General features: G+C 41.3%; 4 protein-coding genes across 5 annotated transcripts; 2 read left to right on the plus strand and 2 right to left on the minus strand.

Annotated features, from left to right (window-relative positions):
- The first annotated feature begins 69 nt into the window (after positions 1-69).
- Positions 70-7380, plus strand: cnot9 (CCR4-NOT transcription complex subunit 9). Of its 2 annotated transcripts, XM_063498500.1 has the most exons (8): positions 74-399; positions 557-742; positions 1873-1988; positions 5020-5129; positions 5223-5332; positions 5442-5540; positions 6574-6665; positions 7122-7380. In XM_063498500.1, the coding sequence occupies exons 1-8, from the start codon at positions 382-384 to the stop codon at positions 7288-7290; spliced, it is 900 nt and encodes a 299-aa protein (XP_063354570.1). In that variant the 5' UTR covers positions 74-381; the 3' UTR covers positions 7291-7380. The 2 variants fall into 2 exon arrangements, with proteins under 2 accessions (XP_063354568.1, XP_063354570.1); XM_063498498.1 differs by having other exon boundaries at positions 70-399; positions 5020-5332.
- A 3131-nt stretch (positions 7381-10511) lies between these two features.
- Positions 10512-14044, plus strand: zgc:136439 (uncharacterized protein LOC678627 homolog). Its single transcript, XM_063499652.1, has 8 exons — positions 10512-10891; positions 12256-12345; positions 12820-12899; positions 12992-13107; positions 13201-13298; positions 13431-13499; positions 13574-13632; positions 13807-14044. The coding sequence occupies exons 1-8, from the start codon at positions 10700-10702 to the stop codon at positions 13925-13927; spliced, it is 825 nt and encodes a 274-aa protein (XP_063355722.1). The 5' UTR covers positions 10512-10699; the 3' UTR covers positions 13928-14044.
- Positions 13916-16971, minus strand: asnsd1 (asparagine synthetase domain containing 1). The gene is made up of 3 exons (XM_063499649.1): positions 15565-16971; positions 15130-15311; positions 13916-14284 (listed from the first exon to the last, which is right to left on the minus strand). Exons 1-3 carry the CDS (start codon positions 16969-16971, stop codon positions 14038-14040), a joined length of 1836 nt encoding a protein of 611 aa, XP_063355719.1. The 3' UTR covers positions 13916-14037.
- On the minus strand, positions 16921-18361 carry LOC134645999 (ASNSD1 upstream open reading frame protein-like). The gene is made up of 4 exons (XM_063499653.1): positions 18193-18361; positions 17946-17999; positions 17706-17781; positions 16921-17030 (listed from the first exon to the last, which is right to left on the minus strand). The coding sequence occupies exons 1-4, from the start codon at positions 18265-18267 to the stop codon at positions 16990-16992; spliced, it is 246 nt and encodes an 81-aa protein (XP_063355723.1). The 5' UTR covers positions 18268-18361; the 3' UTR covers positions 16921-16989.
- Positions 18362-24625: the final 6264 nt, after the last annotated feature.

The following is a 24625-nucleotide window of genomic DNA, read 5'->3' on the forward strand; positions in this document are numbered from 1 at the left end:
GTGAAAATTTACAACGGAAGTAATGACCGAGGATCTTCATCTCGCGATATTTCACTTATTTGTATCAAGGCTGTCTACGGGTCTGCCAAGCTAAGCCTCGCTTTAGTTTTAGTATGAATTACGTTTAGTTTTGAGCTAATTAGTGTGGTTTAAAGCGCACAAATTAGACTGCTAGTGTTCCTTTTCCCCTTATTTCGGCGAATTTGAAGTTATGTTAATGTACACGGGTACTTGTCTTCATAGGCCAGGACATTTAGCAGCCAGCTCGGGCTAGCTTTGTGCTAGTTACGCCAACTTACTTGCATTGCAACCACGTTCACCACACTTAATCAAATTTAGTTGTTTATAACGACATAAAGACGCCACAGAGAGCTTCGGAGAATGCTTGCAACGGGAGCGGTGAGTGTAATTTCACCTTACTTTGCTTTGAAGTCTCGAACCGTCTTAACATGGAGCTTCCTCATCCTTTTGTTTGATTTACATTAAACATTGACCACCCATTCTCAAACACAGACCCAAGACGACATGCTTTTTAAACTCATTTTGCCTTTTACAGGCTGTATCTAATGTCACAGCCCTGGCTCAAGTAGACCGGGAAAAGATCTACCAGTGGATCAATGAGTTGTCCAGCCCAGAGACCAGAGAGAATGCCCTGCTGGAGCTCAGCAAGAAACGCGAATCTGTGCCAGACCTGGCACCGATGCTTTGGCATTCCTGTGGCACTATCGCTGCTCTCCTGCAGGTAAGATCTGTTGCCTCTCTCTACCAGTTGGAAATCAGGATCTTGTTTTGTTTTTTGTTTGGTTTTTTTTTTTTTGGGGGGGGGGGGGGGGGGGGGGGGGTTATGCTTCAAATCTACATCGGAACCACAAACCTGAATCTTTAACCCTATGGCATAACTGGACATGCACCCTTCTAGAAATTTAATACACACAGCATCCACAGCACGTACTGTGATTGGCCTACCCAATGGCCCGGTGGCGCCTGTGTCCGGCAGCCTCGCCTCTGTCAGTGCGCCCCAGGGCAGCTGTGGCTACAATGTAGCTTGCTATCACCAGTGTGTGAATGTGTGCGTGAATGGGTGAATGACTGAATGTAGTGTAAAGCGCTTTGGGGTCCTATGGACTAGAAAAGCGCTATACAAATGCAGGCCATTTACCATTTACTATAGATTCCCCCTGTTAATTTCATCTTAGTTTTTGAATTTCTCAGTGACAGAATAACAATCATCTCCTCAATATAAGGAATCTCCTCAATATAAGGATTCACAAATGTCAACAAATTACTGGAGAAAGATATAGAGGTAATAAAGTACCAGCATTTTATTTGTTCCTGTCGGCTGGCTCCACATATAAAACACCAGAAGACACACTAATTAACACATAATGCACAAACACATAAATTATGTTGACAGCATGGCTACTTACCTAAGCTACGCCATAGGCTTTACAAAGATTCAGCACAACCATTAGTGTCAGGGACTACAAGTCATGCCATGTTTGCACAGCAACTAGGCCTTACAGACCACTCACATGAAGTGAGCTACTAAACCCTTGTTCATTACTTTGAATTGTTTTGCTATATTTATTTTTATGTACATAATATGTTACATTGGTACTTGTTGCTTGTTGTTAAGAGCTCTTAGTATATTTTAAAACTTGACCTGAATTATAAGACTCTTCCAGGGCACTAGGTCTTGAAATGGTTGTAAGCATTTTTTATCTCTACCTACCATTAGAGTTTATACCACTTGTTGAGTTAATACCTGTGAGTTAAAACCACAGAGATGACGGAGTAATCCATCATCTCTATAGTTCTGTTTGCCCAGTGTCGTTTGCTGTGCACCATTGATGCATTCCTTTCTCTTTGTAGGAAATAGTGAACATCTATCCATCCATTAACCCACCGACACTCACAGCACATCAGTCTAACCGAGTGTGCAACGCCTTGGCACTCCTGCAGTGTGTTGCCTCACACCCAGAGACACGGTAAGGGGACAATTAGAAGCTTTAATTGTGTAATACTAAAGAAAAACCTTTACTACAGAGCAGATTGAGTTTTATCCACTTTATTTGCCTTCATTTGTTCTGTTTCCATCAGGAATTTCAGAAAACTAAACTCAAACCATGCTTCTTTTTTTATGTTTTACCTCACCTTTTCTTTTCACTGATACAAACAAGGCTTTTAAGCCTTAAATGAAAGTACCTAATTTTCCGCACTATAAGGCGCACTTAAAATCCTTTAATTTTCTCAAAAATTAACAGTGCGCCTTATAATCCGGTGCACCTAATGTATGAATTCTGGTTGTGCTTACTGACCTTGAACCGATTTTATGTGGTACACGGCGCTCAAAAATCTGTCAAAAAAATATTTTAGTACAACTTTAGTAAGTTACGAAGCCGCACAGCTTGATGGATTGTCAGAGCATTACAGCTACCGTAGTCAGGAGCCTCGCAGACTCGGAGTATCTGGGTCCAAAACTCCGTCCGCTTCAGGTCACACAGTCAAACAAACACTGCGTTATCACTGAGAGTTAAAAACTGTCTAAATTCTTTCATCTTTAATAAAATAATCAGTGTTGCTGCTAGGGGTGGGCGATATAAACGATATACGATAGAAACGATATAGATTTGGCCAACGATAGAGATTTTGACTATATCGCTCTATCGCGATAGCGCATGTTGATGATGTCATCAAGCTGCGCCTGTTTTGGTAGAAAGTATCACAGCGGCTACAACCATTATCATCAGTAAATTATGTTCTCCTGACTGAAGTTTGGCCCGTGTATAGCATCCTGCTATGCGATTGCATTTGTCCCTAACCACCAGAATCCCTCACGTTAACTTTTATTGAGTGGAAAAAAAGTTGCCGTTCATCCTCCTGCTTCACTGTGCTAATGTTATGCTAACATAGCTGTGTCGCTAGCAATCACGTAGCACAACATTATATACCAGGTAGTCCAACTTCGGTAACCCTGCAAACGCCACTGCTGTTTAGTTTTCTGTCTTCATTTATGTTGGAAGTGGTAGCAGAGCTGTACGTTTTAATTAGTTTCAAAAATCTCTCAGTCAGAACATGGTATGAAATGTTTAGGTATAAACTAGCGAGCTAACTTCCTGTTAACTTCTAACTCCGTTAAATTTAATAAATTCTGTTTTCATGTTTGCATGGATGTTAAACTTAATTGTTACACCCGATAAAGCAGCAACGCTGATGATTTAATTAAAGATGAAAGAATTTAGACCGTTTTTAACTCTCAGTGTTCGTTTGACTTTGGGACCTGAAGGGGACGGAGTTTTGGACCCAGATTACTCCTCACTACGGCAGCCGTAATGCTCTGACAATCCATCAAGCAGTCCATCAGCAGGCTTACCAAAGTTGTACTAAAACATTTTTTAACAGATTTCTACAAGCCAAAATCGGTTCAAGGTCAGTGAGCACAACAAGAATTCATACATAAGGCACACTCTCGATTTTTGAGAAAATTAAAGGATTTTAAGTGTGCCTTATAGTGTGGAAAATACGTTATACAGAAGAAAAGAATATATCGTGATATATATCGTTATCGCACATGCTTCAAATTATATCGCGATATGAATTTGAGGCCATATCGCCCAGCCCTAGTTGCTGCTTTACCAGGTGTAACAATTAAGTTTAACATCCAGGCATCCATGAAAACAGAATTTATTAAATTTAACAGAGTTAGATGTTAGCAGGAAGTTAGCTCGCTAGTTTCCATCTAAACATGATATAGCATGTTCTGACTGAGAGATTTCTGAAAGAATTAAAATGTACAGCTCTGCTATCACTCCCATACCGAGCCCCGCAAGGGACATGGGAGAAAAAAAAATTAAGATGAAGTTTTGTGAGATCTCACAAACGTTTTGCAAGATCTCACAAAATAGACTGATATCCTTCGCAGGTCACATTTGAAGGCCGGGTCAGTGTATCCTTCGTTACCCAACCTATCCCAGAATTCATAGCGCGGCCCAGCCAATTCGCTTCTAACAATGGCGCCAGCTAGTTAGTTTTAATATTACTTTTTCTGGGTCACAAAATAAACTTTTAAGATATTTTCAGGCGTGAATGTAGCTGTGTAAACATCAAATATCTGCTTGGTTTATCAAGACATCACATATTTGCAAAAGTGCTCCGACGTTTTCAGAGACGTCTGTTACCCACCATCTCGAAGCTAACAGGAGGTCGAATCCCACTACAACCGGGGGGAACAAGGCACATCGTGCCTTAACCTCCCGGTTGGCTTCGAGCTGGTGGCCTCTGAAGGATGCAGCAAAAACATTTGCGAGATCTCACAAAAGTTCATCTTAATGTCTTTTTTTTTCCTCCCATGTCCCTTGCGGGGCTCTGCACTTACAATATAAATGAAGACAGAAAACTAAACAGCAGTGATGTTTGTTGGTTTACTGAAGTTGGACTAGCTGGTATTTAGTGATGTGCACATCACTAAATACCAGCTAGTCCAACTTCAGTAAACCAACGAACATCACTGCTGTGATCGTTAGCGACACAGCTATGTTAGCATAACATAAACACAGTGAAGCTGGAGGATGAACGCTAACTTTTTTCCACTCAATAAAAGTTAACATGAGGGTTCCCGATGGTTAGGAACAAATGCAATCGTGTGGCAGGATGCTGTAAACAGACCAAACTTCAGTCAGGAGAACAACTGAGATAATCCATCCACAATATGAGGTTAGTCATTAATATACTGCAACAACATGGGAAAGAGCAGCTGTGAGAGAATTAAACATTAATGGATCAATGGTACGGAAGTGGAGGAATCAAGAAGAATGAGTTGAGTAAAGTTTGACTTATCTGACTGTTTTGTTTCGCTTGATGCACCCTATATGTATGTATGAAAACAGACCCGTTAATGGACAGTGCGCCTTATAATCCAGTGCGCCTTATGGTCTGAAAAATACGGTATATGTGTTTGATATGAGTGTGGTTACACTGATTTAAAAGTTTTTTTTCTTTTAATTTTTAATATCTTGCCAGGTCGGCTTTCCTTGCAGCCCACATTCCCCTTTTCCTTTATCCCTTTTTGCACACTGTGAGCAAAACGCGCCCATTCGAGTACCTGCGCCTCACCAGCCTTGGAGTCATAGGTATGCTCTCCTCTCATTGTATTATGAAAAGAGTTTTTATCATTCAAAGTGTGTGTGTACAGGTATTAAGATGTCTGTTTGTACTTAATGCAGGTGCCTTGGTCAAAACGGATGAACAAGAAGTGATTAACTTTCTTCTCACAACTGAAATCATCCCGCTTTGTCTTCGCATTATGGAATCAGGAAGTGAGCTCTCTAAGACGGTACGGAGCTATTCTGTTTTTAAAATAGTCTAAACCTTTACAGATAGCCCGCAGCATAATATTGACACCTACTAGCGAGAAATCTTTATACGCATGTTTGTTTTTTCAGGTTGCTACCTTCATACTGCAGAAGATACTGCTTGATGACACAGGGCTGGCTTACATATGCCAGACTTATGAGCGTTTCTCCCATGTGGCAATGATCCTTGTAAGTGTTTGCTGTAAAGATATGCATGGACATGATCAGGTAGACTTTCTGTGCCATGTTGACACATCATCGATTACAACAAGAGTGGTTTAGTCACACTGATTTCTGTTTGTAATTTGTTGAAAAGTCCAGACACAATTAAAAACTTTTGATAACCGTTCGGAATAAACAGGCACTGACTGATATTTAAAAACCAGTTGTCTGTTCAAAGCTTTTTACAAACTGACCAGAAGAAAATCTGCATCAAGTCACATCTTTACTTCGCTGTCAATTATGTCCAAGCAGAAATGGTCCACAGTTAGATTTTTTTAATTATTATTAATTTTCAGTCATTATCAGCAAATGAAATACTTCAGAACGTAAACTTCATATTAAAACTAAACTTGATTTTTCAAAAGGAATCAGTTCTTTGCACTGCAGTTTGAACCCTAGAGTCTCTTGTTTATGTTTCTTTTTGGTGTTTTAAAAATCCAACTGGGCACGGACATCACAAATTAGCCCAGGCTGCGGTGGCATGCAGTATGGTTCATGTCACATGATTGAGCCTATAAAATAAATTTAAAAAAATAAACCCTTGAGAAGTTGAGAGCAGCATAGTAACAATATTTACTGCACTCCACTGATTTGATTTATGTTAGCCATCTACAGGGAGCTGATCAAATAAATGTACCAAGGACAGAAGAAAATAAGCCCATGTCACATTCATTACCTTTGATGTGTAAACAGCACGCTGTAAAATCCTGTCACGTGTTCACAGCTGAACTTTAATCTTCAGTCAGAATAAAAATATTGATCCAGTTCGGTGGTTCTCAAACTGTGAGGTGTGGGCAACCTGGTGAAATCATTAGGAGGGAAAAAAGTCAAATCGAGACATTAACAAGAGTTTTCTGAGGCTTTCACACTGACCTTTAACTCAAATGTAGTTTGAGTGCTTTCTTCAAATAATAATTTGTTGATTTGTGGCGTGTGGGTCGGGATCTTTGTTTGCTGGATGTAACTGTAGCTGTTGTCTCCATCATGTTTGCATCTTCAGGGTAAAATGGTGCTGCAGCTCTCCAAAGAACCATCAGCTCGGCTGCTGAAGCACGTCGTCCGCTGCTACCTTCGCCTTTCAGATAATCTCAGGTAGAGCATCTTTACTCTGTTACAGTTTATTGTGTGCTTGCGAGTTCTGTATAACACTGGCTTCGCTGTTTGAAGACTTCAATCAGCTTGTCACTAGGAGGAGCTATTGCAAAAATACACTGGTAGTTTTTACACCATGAGATGTTTATGTGTGTAAAAACAGTTCATGATAACAGGTTGTATTAGATGTAATAGCTGCAGCTTTGCTTGAAACACTTGGGAATAACTACATAGACAGAAAAATGCACTACATGTTGAAGCTGTTCATCGTTTAGGACAATTATATTTTTGTTTATTCTGATGATATTTTGTTTTTGCCTTACTCTTCTTTTTAACCTGACATTAATTATTTGGAAAGGATATATCTGCACTTTCACTGAGTGTTTTCATCAAGTTTGAAGTTCAATTTCATTTGAAGTGATATTAAAAGGAGGTTTTGTGTTGTTCCTTCCTCAGAGCCAGAGAGGCACTCCGTCAGTGTCTACCCGACCAGCTGAAGGACAGCACCTTCGCCCAGGTGCTGAAGGACGACACCACCACCAAACGCTGGCTGGCTCAGCTGGTCAAAAACCTGCAGGAGGGCCAAGTGACCGATGCCCGGGGCATCCCACTGGCCCCGCAGTGAAGAATTCACAGGAGACACAAACGGACTTGAATTTGTATTCTGTCACATGTGGTGCTAAGACTGAAAAGTAAACAACATGATGGAAGAAGATATTTTTGCTTTTGGGTCATTTATTTTTCCACATCTTCTTCTTTATAGGAACCCAGACAGTAGGATTTCCAAGACTTTTGTGAATATTTGAAAATCCAATAATGATACATTGGCTGATGTTTTCCTTGAAACAGGTTAATAAAGAAATGTTTAGGTAGGATATTTTGCGGTTGAAAAAAGGAAAACAGTAACACTCCTGCATTTCTGTTAAACAGCGAAATTAACTGACGTTTACTTTTTAGAAAGTAAATAAATATGCATTAAAATGCATTCCGTTTTATATGAAACAACAGACAAACTAATAATAAAATGTATCTACTGCTGCAGTAACTACAAATACATTTCGCCATGATTATCACCACACAGATTACAGGTAAATTAAAATAAGATGGTACTCGCTGTAAATATCCTCGTGCTATCACTGGATCCTACAGTTACATCCCACATTACATACATACTCTTGTTTGTTGTGTTTCTAATGGGACTACTTATGTCTCTTTCCAGATGTGCACACTGGTATGTGCAGCAGTTTAGTAATACAGTGATATTCTGTACATTTGCTGGCACATTTGTGTAAAGAAAAAAAGGTTTCTGTTCTGAATAAATCTCTGAGCTGGACTGCACTCGTTGGCAATATTTCACAAATAAACAATTTTACACCAAACTCCTTCCCCTAGCAGTGCCCTTTATGTGTGATTAGACTGTGTATGGAATTTGACTGTCAAGCTATAGCTCAATAATATGACTGCAAGCACTTTTTATTGTTTTTTTTTTATTTATTTAAATGGTTCCATTATTTGCGGCTTTGTTGTTTAACAGCTAAAATCCTACAAATCTTTATTTTCACAGTGAAATTCCTCGGAGAATTACTTTTAATTTAGAAAGTAGCAACCGGAAGCGATGGTCTCCGTGTTTGAGGAGACCGTAGATCTCACGTGGCCACTAGCGTCCTGCAACTGGTTGGACGCTAACCTCGCGAGAATATTCAGAAGCTGATCTGTGGACTAGTGATGGTAAATTTGATTCTTTTTACTGAATCGAGTTTTAATGAGTCACTCACCAAAGTGAATCGGGTTTTTTGAGTCATTTGATTCACTGAGTCAGTTGACCAGAGAGTGCAAAAAATGTACATTTTCACTCAAACTTAATTTCTTTTCTATTTTCATGTAAATCCTACTGCTAAGATGAGTGATTCTAAAAGAAAACAACAATTTTATAAAGCAAAAAAGAGCAAAAAAATTTCTAAAGGGAACATTTATCTTGTTTATTTTTATTTTATTAGTATTTTCCTTAAATGTGTCAAGTATATATTTTCTCATCTACATGTCCACTGAGCCGTGAGCCAGGGGGCGGTAATGCGCCTTAACATTGGTTGCCAACCAAGAAGAAGAAGCTGTGAGCCCGGAGGGAGGGGGTGAGTGAGTGAGTGATTCGTTCGCTCTATGATTCAGCACAGGAGGGAGGGGGTTAGCGAGTCCTGAGTGGCTCGCTGGCTCTACGATTCAGCACAGGAGGGAGGGGGTGAGCGAGTCCTGAGTGACTCGCTGGCTCTACGATTCAGCACAGGAGGGAGGGGGTTAGCGAGTAGTGATGGTAAATTTGATTCTTTTTACTGAATCGAGTTTTAATGAGTCACTCACCAAAGTGAATCGGGTTTTTTGAGTCATTTGATTCACTGAGTCAGTTGACCAGAGAGTGCAAAAAATGTACATTTTCACTCAAACTTAATTTCTTTTCTATTTTCATGTAAATCCTACTGCTAAGATGAGTGATTCTAAAAGAAAACAACAATTTTATAAAGCAAAAAAGAGCAAAAAAATTTCTAAAGGGAACATTTATCTTGTTTATTTTTATTTTATTAGTATTTTCCTTAAATGTGTCAAGTATATATTTTCTCATCTACATGTCCACTGAGCCGTGAGCCAGGGGGCGGTAATGCGCCTTAACATTGGTTGCCAACCAAGAAGAAGAAGCTGTGAGCCCGGAGGGAGGGGGTGAGTGAGTGAGTGATTCGTTCGCTCTATGATTCAGCACAGGAGGGAGGGGGTTAGCGAGTCCTGAGTGGCTCGCTGGCTCTACGATTCAGCACAGGAGGGAGGGGGTGAGCGAGTCCTGAGTGACTCGCTGGCTCTACGATTCAGCACAGGAGGGAGGGGGTTAGCGAGTCCTGAGTGACTCGCTGGCTCTACGATTCAGCACAGGAGGGAGGGGGTTAGCGAGTCCTGAGTGACTCGCTGGCTCTACGATTCAGCACAGGAGGGAGGGGGTTAGCGAGTCCTGAGTGACTCGCTGGCTCTACGATTCAGCACAGGAGGGAGGGGGTTAGCGAGTCCTGAGTGACTCGCTGGCTCTACGATTCAGCACAGGAAAGGAGGGGGTGAGTAGCTCAAATGTGCTGTTAGCATGTTAGCAGAGCGATGCTACTGTGAACCGAGGAGCTATTGTCTTGATGTGAGCTTCTACTCAGGGTTTTTTCTTCCAGTTCAGAGCAGAAATGTTTTTGTTAAGATACTGGATGTTGTGTTTTTCTCCACAATTTTAATTATAAGCTAGATATATTGCTGCTAACAGCAACAGGGATGAGTCAGTGAGTCAGTTGGGCTTGTGAATCATGATTCATGAGTCAGTAAAGTGATTCTCGAGTATTGAACGATTCGTTCATGATTCGCGCATCACTATTAGCGAGTCCTGAGTGACTCGCTGGCTCTACGATTCAGCACAGGAGGGAGGGGGTTAGCGAGTCCTGAGTGACTCGCTGGCTCTATGATTCAGCACAGGAGGGAGGGGGTTAGCGAGTCCTGAGTGACTCGCTGGCTCTACGATTCAGCACAGGAGGGAGGGGGTTAGCGAGTCCTGAGTGACTCGCTGGCTCTACGATTCAGCACAGGAAAGGAGGGGGTGAGTAGCTCAAATGTGCTGTTAGCATGTTAGCAGAGCGATGCTACTGTGAACCGAGGAGCTATTGTCTTGATGTGAGCTTCTACTCAGGGTTTTTTCTTCCAGTTCAGAGCAGAAATGTTTTTGTTAAGATACTGGATGTTGTGTTTTTCTCCACAATTTTAATTATAAGCTAGATATATTGCTGCTAACAGCAACAGGGATGAGTCAGTGAGTCAGTTGGGCTTGTGAATCATGATTCATGAGTCAGTAAAGTGATTCTCGAGTATTGAACGATTCGTTCATGATTCGCGCATCACTACCGTGGACCGTTTTCAAACTTTGCCCAACTTCTCTCGGTTTATACCCGCTAATGTGCCGTTGAGTCTCCCCGTAAAGCACCTGACAGTTCGCCGGGAGCCCTTCGGATTGCAGAGTTCAAATGAAAGCCGTGATTCTCGCCGCCGGGTACGGAACCAGGCTCCAGAGAGATGTGTTGGCGGACACCACCGGAAGGTTCGCCCACCTGGCGCACGTCGCCAAGCCGCTGCTGCCCGTCGGTCGGTGCCCTTTGAGCTTACACTGGATCCACGCGCTGACAGTGTCCGGCTCCGTGGACACCATCTATGTCGTGGTAAATAACCAGTAACTAGGTCCAATAACTGACTCCATTTCACAGGAATCTGATCCGACTCTGCGTAACTGTTAAAATGATGAACCAGGTTTGAATATGTGTGGACAACAGTGTTGGGGAGTAACGAAATACATGTACCGCCGTTACGTATTTAAAATACAAAATATGAGTAACTGTATTCCGTTACAGTTACCGTTTAAAAGGGGGGTATTCAGAATACAGTTACTTTGTTGAAATAAAGGGATTACACGCGGTCTTTTCCTGTTTCATATGTTAGGCTATCCCCTCTCTATTTTTGGTAATTCCGGTGGAAACCCAAACAAAACACGCATTAAGAGGCTCAAATGCCTGTCTCAATCTCGCGTCTCATAATGACGTGAAGAAATATTTAAAAAAATTATTTAATATGAAGGCAATAGGCAGAGTGCTACAGGCATCGCCCTAAAGAATGTAGCCTTATGGGCAGTGTAGTCCGTGCTGCAGGGAGAATGGACTACCATACCCGTTATGTGTCTGTGAGCGCCAGGGAGGGAGAAAAAGTAAAGGAGGGAGCAGTAAATATAATAATAACCACTGCAGCTAAAAAGAGTGCCTGACGAGCCAAGGCTATTAAGACTCGGCTTTCTTCGTGTTTTCCTCCGAAACAGTGAGTTCCGTTGGAGCAGCCTTTCAACTCCTCTCTCTGTCTCTCGCTAGCAATGTTGACCCAGACAACAAAGTAAAGCTAGTTTTCGGCTACGAGCCCGACATGGAACCCAACGTATTAGCCAGAGGTCCCTTTACTACGGTTCGGAGCCGCGGACCTGATTTATATACGCGCGGAATAGTTTTCAATACGAGATCGCTGCAATAAGTGCATCCTTACCTAATGTCCACTCTACTGTTACTCGTTTTATATTAAGATTTAAATATCTAGTTGGTATTGGTATGGCGAGTAACCTTCAGTAATACTAATAAATCACACAGCAATAGTACATTCATGTAGTTGTAAAAAAGCATGATAATATGTTAAGTAATCCAAAGTATTCAGAATACGTTACTCTCATTGAGTAACGTAACGGAATACGTTACAAAAATGTATTCTGTAATCTGTAGTGGAATACATTTTAAAAGTAACCTTCCCAACACTGGTGGGCAAACACATCAAAGATAGTTCCCTGATTCACTTTACATGTTAGTCAAATAGAGATAAAATGTGAGGCACAATGAGTACCTTTCTCTTCTGATGTAATGATTAAAGTTTGCTTATAATGCTTTGGTCTAGTCCTTGTTTCAAATGTTCTGTTTACAGTTAAGATATTTTCTACCTTCATCAGTAACATGCAGGTCTGTGACCCACTCTTATCCTCTGCTGATCTCCACAGACCAATGCTCTGTACCTCAGGGCATTTGAAGAATGGGCGACAAATTTCACAAATGTCCAGATCCTCAGCGACCAGACGACAAGCAATGATGTAATCCTTTACACTCCGCTTCCATACCGTCCTCTGACCTGTAATCTAAAGATTTTTTACACATGCCCCGCAGTTCTGAGGTTTTCAACAGACCACGCTCTATCCAAAATACATTTAAGCTCTGATAACAACTGCGACCAGATTGATTTTACACCCCATGCCTTTAGAGTGTGACATTTGGAGTGGATGTAAAAATGAGTTTTCAGTCCTGAAAACTTCTTGTGGATATCTCCTGTACTTGTGAAATTGCGAGAGGAAAAAATAATTAAAGCGCACAAATTTTCAACCCACTCCTGTGCACTTCGAGGGCCTGTAATTCTGAAAAATAGTCAGAGCATGAAGGTAAACTTTTGCATAGTTTCATTAAATATGCTGAAGCTCTTGTGCATTAGCTGAGCTGTTGATTCCGATGTCAGGCAGGGATTTTTTTTCTCAGATCTGGTTGATTAACTGGACTGATTTGTCCTTCACCAGGAACGACTGGGCGCCGTGGCCTGCCTGCAGCTCGCTGTGAAGCACTTTAACATAGAAGATCATGTCATAGTTATCGGAGGGTAAGTTTGTGTTCCTTAGCTCATGGTAAACTGTAGTTTTGAGTGTGTAAACAGCTCTGAGATGTAGCTCTCTCCCTGTCCATCCTGAACAGTGACACCCTCTTCAAAGAAGATTTCAGCCTCAGGAAAGTTAAAGAGAGGTTCTCTGATGTCCAGTCAAAGTGTGAAGACAGCTGCCTTGTGCTGTCGTATCAGTGCAGAGACGAGGGTGAGGTTAATAAAGCTGTTCACGTGTCCAACATCAGCCGTGGCTTTGCGTCTTCTTCCCAGTTAGTTCTGTATTTTATGTTTGTGTGTTCAGAAACCCAGAAATATGGAATCCTGGAGGCAGACACTGATCTTCGTGTCCTCTGTATGAAGGAGAAGCCTCTTCCCTCAGAGACAAAGTCCAGGAGAGCAGTAAGTTCAACACAAATGTTCAGAATGTGGTAAAATATACACTCAGGGAGCTTAGGGTTAAAGACTGTAAATAAAAGATGGAACTTTACTACTCAGACTAAGAACACAGAGCTGACTATTTTTGGCTTTCAGTGCCCTTGTTTCTACGTGTTTTCAAAAAGAAGTCTTCCTCTGTTGGACACTTTCCTCGAGGAAAAGAAGGTAAACGAAATAAGCAGACACTCCACAATTAAGTTATGTGTTTATTATTAACGAGAAGCTTAATATTTCCACAGGATACTCCAATCACAGAGAAAGACGCTCCCGGAAACTTTGTATCTTGGCTCATCCCGAGGTAATTTCAGCTGAGAGAAATCTGAGTTTTACTCCAAATAAATAACTTTAGCTTTTTGTGTGTTTCAGAAGGAATCAGGGTTTCATTTTGACTCTGTTCTTGTATTTTTCATATACTTAAATGACACTCAAGCTTAGATGATGGCAGACTGTTGTATTTCTTCTTTTTTTTCAGGAAACCTGTTTACATTCAGGAAATTTCTGGGCGTTTTGATGTTGGAAACTTGCCATCATATGTTGAATGTGATCTGTACTTCAAAGAAAAACTTCAGGACGTTGAGTCGTACATGGTGTAAAAGGAAGTTTATTTTTTTAAAACTGATCCAAGAAGAAAATTATCGTGTGTGACTGTAAATACACCTTTAATTTTATGATGAATCTTTTCTATAAATGTTATTTTATTAATCTAAACAATGTGGAGTCTTGTGCATTTGTCCGAGGCCTTCTCGCGGCTGTTCTCCATCTTTGCGATGCGGGAGCCGAACTGCATGGCTCTCTTGGGCAGGACGGCCGATTGACCGAGGCCCAGTCGCCTTGCCGTCATCCTCAGGAGGAGTTTCTCGCCGACTCCTCGAGGAAGCGACAGATCGGCCTTCTGCCACACGGGAAGCGAATTCAAGTAGCTCACCACGTCTTCGTCCAAGTACGGAAACCTGCAGAGTCCACAGAGGAGAGCGCCTTTAATCTGCGGTGCTCAAAATAAATTCTACACTGAGCTGCAGTTTCAACCAGTACACCAGTCATGATTTCATACATGACATTAATTTTTTAAGAATGAGATAAAACACCCACTGTGATTTTTTTTTTTTAGCCACCTTACAGAGTGCTGTGGAAGGGAGCTGTATTAACTGCACTTATTGACAAATAAATAAGTTTGTCAATATATACGTTGACAGTTTATACCAGCCGATCTGCAAATAAGACGACATTTATTCCACTTCGGATATTTAAAGAGCTCAAACTTAGAGGGAAAAAAAAAAAGCTGAGACTTTATCATAATAAATACAAAATTGTTTTTTAAATATAATTTGTGTATCGGCCAGAATTTCAAAACCCATTCCAGTTTACAACCTTATATTAAAGCTATGAAAGTGTGGTATTTATCTTCATTATCAGTGTACAGACACCTCAGTTTAAAATCTCCGCCTGTAGAAAATTCACAGAAACGGACGGCACATCCTTCAATCAAACAGAAACAGCATGCCGCTTAAATTTTAACCAGACATGAACAAAAATATTATTTCAAGTTAATTTCATTTTCAGTTTTTCACTGAATGGTTCCGCTTACTGACAGCAGGTGGCAGTAAAATGTTTTAAAAACATGATATAAATTTGTAAAAGCTGTGCCCTTTTTTTCTTTTTTAAACATCAGGAAGGAAAACTCCACCTATCTGTTAGACATCAAGGATACACATGGGATGTTATAAAGACCCCAGATTCATTAAAATAAACATCTTACCCACCACACACACAAAACAAGCTTCACTTGCAGACCTACCGAGCTTCCTTTCCATGGTCCCCGATCATTCTGTCGTCTCTGCCCAAATTCCTGGAGGAGATCCGGCCCAGCTCCATGGCCAGCTCCTGGATCAAGCCTTCGTGTCCAGAGGTCTTAAACCGGACTCGGTGCCTGGAGTAACCAGCCAGCTGCTCATCTGCTCCAATTCCAGTCAAAATGACCTGCACAAATCAGAAACGTCTCTGATAACAACTAATTCTGCTTTCCACCAGCTCTGTATTTTTCTAGCTTTACATGATTCAAAGCTCACAATAATCCTAATCTATCTTAAACTGGCCTTTAACACCATTTATGACCCAAACTCTTTTACTCCTGAGAATCCTCCTCAAAGGACAGTTTCATCAAGTTAAAAAAAGTTACACTGAGCTCTCACACCTCCTTCCTACAAAAGAAACTCCGCTCTTTGTTTGTCACCTTTGCCAACGACGTGAATGGCCTCTGGTGGTTGCCCTCTGCGATGAATCCCACTCCTCTTGCAGCGAACCAAACAGCACAGCCGATGCTGTCGTCCAGCACCGTGTCCAGCGGATGCACCAGGTGACAGACGCGCTCCAGGCGCTTTTCCTGCAGCTCCTCCTGTGTTACGTTAATCTCCACAAAGTTCCACTTCCTCTCAGGGTTCAGTTCTTGTAGTTCCCTGAGCCCAGCTCTTCCAGTGATTCTGTCAGGAACGTCAAAGGGGCTGAACACTTGGGAATTTTCCCGATCAGCTTTTAAATCTATGGGCTTATTTTTGGGCTTTCTCGAGGACTCGTTCTGCTTTTTGGGCTCCTGTAGTTTAAAGGCCACATTCAGCAGGTCTACAGACTCGTGCGCAGGTACGTGACGGTCAGCTAAAGCAGCCAGGATCATTGAATCAATGCCTCCTGAGAAAAGTATGGCAACACGAGCACAGTCAATAGCAGGAGGAGAGAGGTTTAGAGCCCTGAAAGGTAGAGACTGAACGCGTCTCCTCACTGCCTCGCTAAGAACGTTGATGAGATGATTCACCTCATCAGTTTTCTCCTCACTGCCCAGCAGCTTCTCCAGATCCTCCACAGACAGACATGAGTTTGAGTGAATTTCTGTATCATTTAATGTTTCTGGAAGAGACACATTCATAGGTGGAACAGGTGAAGAGAGTTCAAGACCCAACTGGTTCATCACAGCACTGCAGCCTCTCGGGACGGACTCCAACACCTGAGGTATGGTGTCATTACTGACATCACTTTCTGCATGAGCCCATGGATAAACCTCAAATGCCACACAGCCAGCTTCTGCTGCCATCTTGATGTTAACCCTGAACACACCAGCTGCCGGGACTTCCTGCCACACGCACTGTTTGGGACCAGAAGTGTGAGCAGCCACAGAAGTTAGAGTAAGTTCGCCGGCCTCTGCGTCAAATGTCCATAATAAGCTCCGCCTACCAAAGAAATCTCGGCCAAACCACAGGTAGTCTCCTGCCTTCTGGTAGTAAACAAACCCCCATGGTCCACGAATAGCAGACAGGACAGTGAGAATCTCTGAAGGGGCATTGCAGGATGATAGCCGCTGAGCTACAACCGCGGTGTCGTTCTCCTCAGGCGTCACCGGCAGGCCACTGAAAATCTCTCCATTCCACAGCAGGATGTTTCCAGCGTCGTCTTGAAGCGGCTGAGCAGTGAGGAGACCTCTCATGTGAAGAACGTGAGCAGAGAATAAACAGCGATAGCTGAGATCTGAGCCTGTGATGGCGAGGTCCCGGCTCGAATTGGGCCCTCTCCTTTTTAAATGTTCATAAACTCTTTGGTTCCACTGAGAGTGAGTGGACGCCAGACTCAGCGCACAGAAGATCCCGCACATCGCGGCGCTGCTGTGGCCTCAGATATCCTGGAGTTCCTTTTTCATATAATCGAGCTCCTCTGCAAACAGAACAATGCACGAGTTACATGATGCCATAACATTGTGCCTTCACTGCATTCCTATTATAACATAAAACACGCTGCTGAGTGTTTAATTATTTTAAAAAAAAAAAAAAGGGACCCCATTCCCAACTTTTACTGGCATCAAATTCAAAATGAGCAAATACAGGAAAAGCCGGCAAAGACAGAACACACAAAAACAGCCAGGCACTGACACAACCAAGAATAACCAGACTTTCCAACATTTCCGGTGTTTGTTTTTACCTCACTGCAAATATTTCTCAAACCTACGTCTGAATAAAGTCCTTTATTGAGCGGTTTCTGATGCATAAACTTCAAATAAACAATGCGGCTCAGAAACACCCCCACAGTGATGCTGGTGACTTTTCTATCTTTAGCTTGTCTTGATAATGACGCCTGAAGTTTGATCGACATATCCTTGAAAATCTAATGGAGTTTTGATCAGAACAACTCTGGACTGGACGAGATATTCGTGAGAAATAAACAAAGCGGGATAAATCTGTTTTTTGCTTCTACCCTGTTTGACACATGATGTATCACATTTTTCAAAAATAATAAACTCTCATTTAATTTTTTTTTTTAGAATTTCTGTTCATCTTTACTTCCAACACGGAAGTTTTCACCTCTCAACCAGAGACATTTTTATCATCTTACTTTTGCACGAAGTGAGTGTCTGACTTCTGTCTCCCACGAAGAAGATGTTACTGTTCCTCTGCTGGATGTAGACTTTCTGAGGGGGGAAACAATCTGCATTAATCCACATTTACACTTTCAAAACACATGACTGCACCAGCCTAACAACATAGGGATGTGATTTGCGTGTTTCCCATCATAACTGCACAGATAATGATGTGATCTAATAAATTTTGAGACTTTTCCACTTCCTCCACTTACCCTGTTTTTCTTCAGATTGCAGAGCTCGTCCACAAGAACCTTCTGCTCTTTAATCTGTAAATTGGCAACACGGAAAATTTCACCGATAAAAACTACACTATCTGAATCTGTTAAGATACATAAAGCTAACAAAAGCGCCAGAATAATTATATACAACGAAAATAACCAAAAGTCTATGTATTTGGGAGACATCCGGTGGCCTGTAACAGCCACATTAGCCGTATTAGCATATTTGGGCTAACGCTACCTTCTTGTTCAGTTCTTCTTTTACTGCGGCCTGTCCTTCAAATTGCTCATCATTGCTGCAGCTTTTTGAAGACATGATGGTGCGAAGAAACGTAGGAAAAACCGTCCAGAGTTTTTATTAATAAAATCAAACCCGGTTCATACAGAGTAAGCGCATGCGTCTAACCAGAATGAAGCTTTTCCGGGTGCTGAAGGTTCACACAGTTTGAACTCTACTGCCTCCTGCTGGTGGGCGGTGATATAGCCATTCAACTGAATCATTCATCTGTATCAAAAAATACAGATATTAATTTGTGCATGGTCTATTTTTTTTTTACTTTTTCTTTTTGTTTTCTTTTTTTTTTTACCAGAGCAAACCACTTAAATATGATATGATTCCTTCTTTTATTTATTTATGTTTTTTATATGCTTGTTCATGCCATGTTTGCCATCCCACAATGCACTTGGATGCACCATATACATCATTGGGTCACCACAAGCTTCCAAGACTTTCTTCAACCTCCAAAGGTAGCCAGCCTGAAACCCCTGGCATTTGTTTTGGCAGTTACCTTGAAGCATTATCTAATTAACATTATTTTAATGTGCACCAAGACCAGTCAGAGTTTCAAAATAAGCCAAAGTCCATTTACTCACTTAAACATGGCTGTCTATCTATGTTCATCTCATTAGGCTTTTATCAAAGTCAGCCTTGTTTGGAGCCTACTGAGGTGGTTCAGGTGATGTATGTCCAAGATGCCTCCTGGATTCCTCCTAGGTGAGGTGTTTTAGGCATTTTTTTTTTTTTTTACTGGTAGGAGACCCTTCAATAGACCCGGGTCATGAAGGAGCGATTATGTCTCTCAGCAGGCTTGGACCGCCCTAAAAGAGCTGTGCCCGGGGAAAGTGAGGTCTAGGTATGACTGTCACTTTTCTCTCAATTAGAACCACAGATGTCAACCTGCCCCACACAGGAGACACACTTGGGTCTAATCTGGACGTCTTCAGTTAGCAAATATGCAGATCACACATCACAAGCTCTGGGTTACTGCAGATGTCGGGTGGGCTAGATGCCACAGCACACCTGACATTCGGTCTATAAAGGTGAACTTGTGGCTCTGCTGAGCTAGCTAGACTCATCCTAATGACATTTAGGCCAAGTATTCATTACTGTCGTTACGGACCATCAAAGCCATTAGGAGTCTCCAGTCCAATCTGAAATCAAACCAAAGCAGTGGGCCGACCTTCCTTAGAGCCGCGAAAAGCTGCCGTAACAGTCTGAGCTCATGCATAACTCCACTGCTGATAAAAACAAAATCAGTGCTGATTTTTTGCTCCAGCAGCCGGTCAAGCACCTTTTAAAGTTGACAAACACACCTTCCTGAAGCCTCACGTTGCTTCGCTGTCCACTCAGCTGCAATGCGTTATTGATCGGAAACAGCTGTCAGATGTTTGCAGTCTCATTCCCTGAAAGCGAGGGCTGTCATTTCAGGAACGGAGGCCGCAGGTTGTCACAGCCGGCCAGACTGTGACCTTTGATGTTTATTGTTCTGTGGTGGAGTTGTCAGGCACATATAAAACTCTTTGGCCTTATATCCACAAAAACTAAACCTACCGCAGCCCTGTTGTGCTCCCAAAACGGTGATTACGACCATTGTTTCTTTGGTCACTCAGATGGTTGGTCATCTTTCTGTATCAGGTGGTGTGACCTTGAGACCTCAAGAGCAATGCCTCGGGTATTTGGATTTTATCAGATTTTATTGAAATATGACTGAGCTGTTCTTTAATACCTTCATTGCAACAGAGCACAAAAAAGAGGAGAAGCATAAAGAATAGATGAATAAGAGATTTCCCATCTTGCACCTGGATCCCTTCTTTAGCTGCGGCTGGTAAATGTGAGACAACGTTGGGCCACAAGAGGCAGGTCATCCTCATATTTTTATCCAGGAGTACAAATTTAGCCGATGTAAACACAGCTTGTTGTTGCACATCCCGGGATCCCTTCAGGGACAGACGTACCTGCAGGTCACATGGCCACAAAATGACAGAGCAGCCGCCTGACCGCTGATGACAGCTACCTGACACAGCGGCCCACTAATAGTGGAGCTGGTAATCTGTTTGTAGCGGCTCAGTGTGTGCAGGCTTTGAGACGGTTGAGTGCTCTGAAAAAGATCACAAAGGAACTGAAGCGCCTATTGTCATCACCCGGCTCAAAATACGTGCTTATGTTACCTGTCGCTGTCAGTTTTGCTCCCTCATGCAATGAGACAGCACAGTATGCATATGCACTGCATTTGTTTTCATGTGCATTCACAGAGCTTCGTCCTAAAATAACCCAACCTCCAACCTGCTTGGATCACACATTAAGAGTTAAATTTAGGGCTGGATTAATCCACTGGGAGGAACCTGGGCTAAAAGAAGCTGCAGTGATTCTCTTTGTGTCTGTAAATTAGTGGATTTGTTAGTAATTACCAGTTATCATGGTAAAACTCAACATTAAAACCACCAAAGTATTGTTAAACACAGGACCTCCCGGGGGGTGGCGTCTTCAGGGGGATCCCCTTTGGGTCGGTAGTGCTCTGGGGACAAAAACTGTAGTTCCTTTAGTGGCCACTTGAGACTTCCTCAACAAATTAGTCAAGTCGCATAGACTCCCAACTCTACAGCAGAAATAAACAAGTTTACAACCTGCTACAAAAAACAGTTTTGGTCTATCTGATCAGTTTCACCCTCCATAATAAGCTTTTAGTAGGTTAATATTTTTCAAAGTCATCCAGCTAGATTTCGATAAGGCTTAAAGTTAGAGCTGTGTCCAGTTTGATTGAGGAATGTGCTGAGACAAGGAGCCGTAGCCAACTGCTTTATCTTCTCTAATCTGAGCTACTGAAATATACCTCTCCACCATATGGCCTGTTTGCAGTTTATTAATTGCATCAATATCAAAGCCCTCTCACTTTTTGACTTGTCTTTGCAATGGTTCATTTCACCCCCTTGTCTATATTCAGTCTTTATTTTTATACAATTAAAGTTCATTGAGCTGCAGCAGCTTTGTGCAATACTGTATTAGTGTTATCTGATACCTTAGGCCTCCATAGACTTCCAACTCAAGAAAACAAACATGGAGAAGGAAAAAACATGAATGCTGAGTCCAAAACTAAAGTGTGGCCTCAGAGTGGCTGCTGGTGACACTGGTGGTAGGTACAACGTCTTTGTTATGTTCCTCGAGCTGTTGTAAGGTGCAAGAGGACAGATTGTCCTGTAGGAGGAGACCACAGACTCGCAGCGGGTGCTATTTCCATACAAGTGCAGAGTTAGTCTGCAACAAATTTTAGGTGGACAGTGCTTGTCTAAGTAATATCCAAATGAAAGTCAGGTGTCCCAGCAGAACATTGGATCATGACAAGAAGATCAATGTCAATGGTTTTAATGGAGCATACAAAAAATGTATAAAACCTTTAACCTCTTATCAGATGCTAAGTAAGCACATTTTCAGGAACTGGAAATTGTGATGTTTATTATTTTAGCACTACCATTCATCTAATATTAACTTTTCCATTGGGTGTTCCAAAAAGGTGGAAAGTCCATTGAGAGCATTGTATTTATATAATCCTAAGCAGGACACCAATAACCCAGTAAATGAATATCTTATTCACATTTCTTCTAAGTGGAAGGTCCTTGTATTAACAAGGATAAGATGATAAAAATTATTAACAAATTACACAGCTTGCAGAAAGTTTAAAAAAACAACAACATCCAGCTTCTAGTTAGCAACTTTTAAAACCATGAATTAACATTTTGCATCACAGACAACTCAAATATTAGATTTAAAGAGTTTATGAACCAGATTACATCTTAGCTTGGCACAGTAAATTTCTGGTTTTATATTTCTGCTCAGGTTAAGCTGTATCATTGAATGTAGAATTGTGCTGTGGAGCAGTTTTGCAACCTTTGGACAGATCCAACTCAGGCATCTGCTCTTTGATTTCTCTTGGAAATCCAGCCTTGAATAAACTTTTCTCATGCCTATAAATAAGCAGGAAATGAGTGACCATCTCCTGCTTATACTACTTTACCCAGTGCAATAACATTTATGAAAGGAAGAAGATGAAGATCATTAAAACACATCACAAGCATTTTGGACATCATAAACAATACTTTAGTGCCAAATTAGACGTCAGTGCTCGCCTATAAAGAATTCTGGAGATGCATTTGTTTTTATGCATCACAAAGCTGCAGTTTTTCTTTCTACACTCTTCAGAATGTGATGCAACCGGTCATCAGATTTCAGAGTAATTTTGCAACAAGTAAGGATTTAAGTAACCAACAGAACTGCAATGAGATTCTCCCACAAAGAGCAAAGAGGCTCTGCTTCGTCACATGTCATTTTGATGGACTGCGTTCAGTGTGTTTGTGGGTGTTTTTGACCTTGAGACAGATTAGGAGCTTCACAGAGTGCATTTTTGTTTTCATACTTAAGCTTTCGTAACACCGCAGGGCTGAGGCGGTAAAACTGGAAGGTTTAGTTGAGTTTGTGCAGAGTTTTGTGTTGCAAATGGATAAAAACAACAGCTCTAAATTTGCATCAAACCCAACAAAAGTAAAGCACTTGATCTTTGTGGTATAATATGAAAGCCACATAGAACCTGCCCCCACAGGACCGAGCACAATACAGGGCTGTATGTGTGGGTATTATTCACTGGAGTGTGCTAAAAAAAACTCAAAAAACCTAAACCATGTCACTGGAGAGCAGTCATGATGTTTCAGTGAGGGTCTCACTCAGCTGATCAGAGTTCATACAATGTGCAGTTAAAAGAAACATAGATGCAGGCGTTCACTGAGTGTTTATTGTGGCCCGGGGAGGCTTCATCCATGCAAGCTGTAATTACAGCTGTAATACTGTTCTGTTGACAAAGTGCACAAATGCAAGTCATCCGAATGTGCACTATGTACACAAGTTTTACCTCCAAACTCACTTGCAGCAGCAAGCAGCAGGTAAACAGCTCCACTAGGTCAGCGCAATAACCAAAAGTTTCTTTTGTATGTGGCATCACGTGGGCAGAAAACGCTCCATTAATCTTTAACTTTTGACATAACTCTGCTCTCCCTTGGTCTTTGGCTTTTCTCTGATTCAATTTAAAAGAAAGAATGGCATGCAAAAAAATCATACTAGATCTAAAAATAAAAGTGTTTAATTTAAAGTGAAAGGTTAAGTCTTTACTGATATTAGCTGTAGTTGAATTAGATATATCATTGTAGTTGGCAAATTGTAAAGCCTCTGCTCTGTCAGAGTCAGCTGATGATGGAAAATTTAAAAAAGTATATTTATTTTGAAAAGTACTGAAATTAAGTATAAATTACGACTTCAAATTTCGAATCTACAGCATCACAGACCTGCAGGTAGTTTTTACATGTTACACATATGAAACAATACATTTAATAGAGTCAAAAGTACACAAAAATATTAAAGGAGTTACATTTCTTGGCACGTTTGTCACATATTTTCACAAAAGAATACTTATACTTCAATGAAGCACTAAAAATATTTGGAAACGGTACAAATGTGTAGGTCACACATGCGTCATGGTGTTTTAATGCATCAGTTAAAATTTATTTATGTAACTGTTTTAAAGCATTTAAATGCCTTGTATATACAATATGTAACTTTAAATACCATAGACTGCATATAAAAGATGGCCAAAGAAATTGTGACATCATAATGTTGAGCAAAGTCCAGGGTGAACATTTTCACCTTCACTATGTTCCCGTTTTGAAACCAGACGTCACGAGCTACATGCGTGCAGAGAATTGTTAATCACATGCTGAAGCAAACTGTGGTTTATGCTTCTTTCAGACTCCAATAAAAAACATAATTTACAAAGTGAACTTCATGTCCCACTTCATGTGGGACTGCTGATCTATACAACCAGAGGAGTCGCCCTCTGCTGGCCATTAAAAGAAAAGCATGTTTAAGGCACTTCCACATTGGATTCTGGATCTGTGAACAACTTATAAAATCTGTGTTGTAGAAGCAAGTCTTGCCACTCATTCAGTTAACTAAATTAACTTTATTGTGGTCACCAGAACATAAAATTGTTATAATGACATATATGTCGTATAAAAAAAACATATGCTTAAACAGTTTGATGACTTTTACGCTTTCACCACCATCTTTGCTGATGCAGAACTCTCCAGTATGTTTTATTTCTAATTCTTTCAACTATATTTTAATATACAGTATTTGGGCTTCACATCATGCACGCATTGCTTTGGAGTTGTCTACCATATCAGATCAGAACCTGGCAAGTGGTTGCTGGTGGTTGTTGGTACTATCAGTCACACAGAAGGTGCTGCTCCAAAAACATCCTTATGATTGCAGATTGTTGCTGTTTGTTGTACTTTGAATGGAAGATGCAGAATTGTCTACAACACCCTCCAACTAATAGTAAAATAGAAATAAA

The sequence above is a fragment of the Pelmatolapia mariae genome, linkage group LG16_19 (genome assembly GCF_036321145.2).
Source record: "Pelmatolapia mariae isolate MD_Pm_ZW linkage group LG16_19, Pm_UMD_F_2, whole genome shotgun sequence".
NCBI classification, from domain to species: domain Eukaryota; kingdom Metazoa; phylum Chordata; class Actinopteri; order Cichliformes; family Cichlidae; genus Pelmatolapia; species Pelmatolapia mariae.

Excerpts from the sequence above, each read along its gene's own strand:
- cnot9 (XM_063498498.1), top strand. Across the intron at positions 743-1,872 it reads CTATCGCTGCTCTCCTGCAG|GAAATAGTGAACATCTATCC; the intron begins GTAAGATCTGTT and ends TTCTCTTTGTAG. Across the intron at positions 1,989-5,019 it reads GCCTCACACCCAGAGACACG|GTCGGCTTTCCTTGCAGCCC; the intron begins GTAAGGGGACAA and ends ATATCTTGCCAG.
- zgc:136439 (XM_063499652.1), top strand. The coding sequence starts at position 10,700 with ATGAAAGCCGTGATTCTCGCCGCCGGGTACGGAACCAGGCTCCAGAGA. Across the intron at positions 13,299-13,430 it reads AGACAAAGTCCAGGAGAGCA|TGCCCTTGTTTCTACGTGTT; the intron begins GTAAGTTCAACA and ends TTTGGCTTTCAG. Across the intron at positions 13,500-13,573 it reads CTTTCCTCGAGGAAAAGAAG|GATACTCCAATCACAGAGAA; the intron begins GTAAACGAAATA and ends ATATTTCCACAG.
- asnsd1 (XM_063499649.1), bottom strand. The coding sequence starts at position 16,971 with ATGTGCGGGATCTTCTGTGCGCTGAGTCTGGCGTCCACTCACTCTCAG. Across the intron at positions 15,312-15,564 it reads CATTCACGTCGTTGGCAAAG|GTCATTTTGACTGGAATTGG; the intron begins GTGACAAACAAA and ends TGATTTGTGCAG. Across the intron at positions 14,285-15,129 it reads GACCATGGAAAGGAAGCTCG|GTTTCCGTACTTGGACGAAG; the intron begins GTAGGTCTGCAA and ends TGGACTCTGCAG.
- LOC134645999 (XM_063499653.1), bottom strand. The coding sequence starts at position 18,267 with ATGTCTTCAAAAAGCTGCAGCAATGATGAGCAATTTGAAGGACAGGCC. Across the intron at positions 18,000-18,192 it reads AAGAAGAACTGAACAAGAAG|ATTAAAGAGCAGAAGGTTCT; the intron begins GTAGCGTTAGCC and ends GCCAATTTACAG. Across the intron at positions 17,782-17,945 it reads GCAATCTGAAGAAAAACAGG|AAAGTCTACATCCAGCAGAG; the intron begins GTAAGTGGAGGA and ends TTCCCCCCTCAG.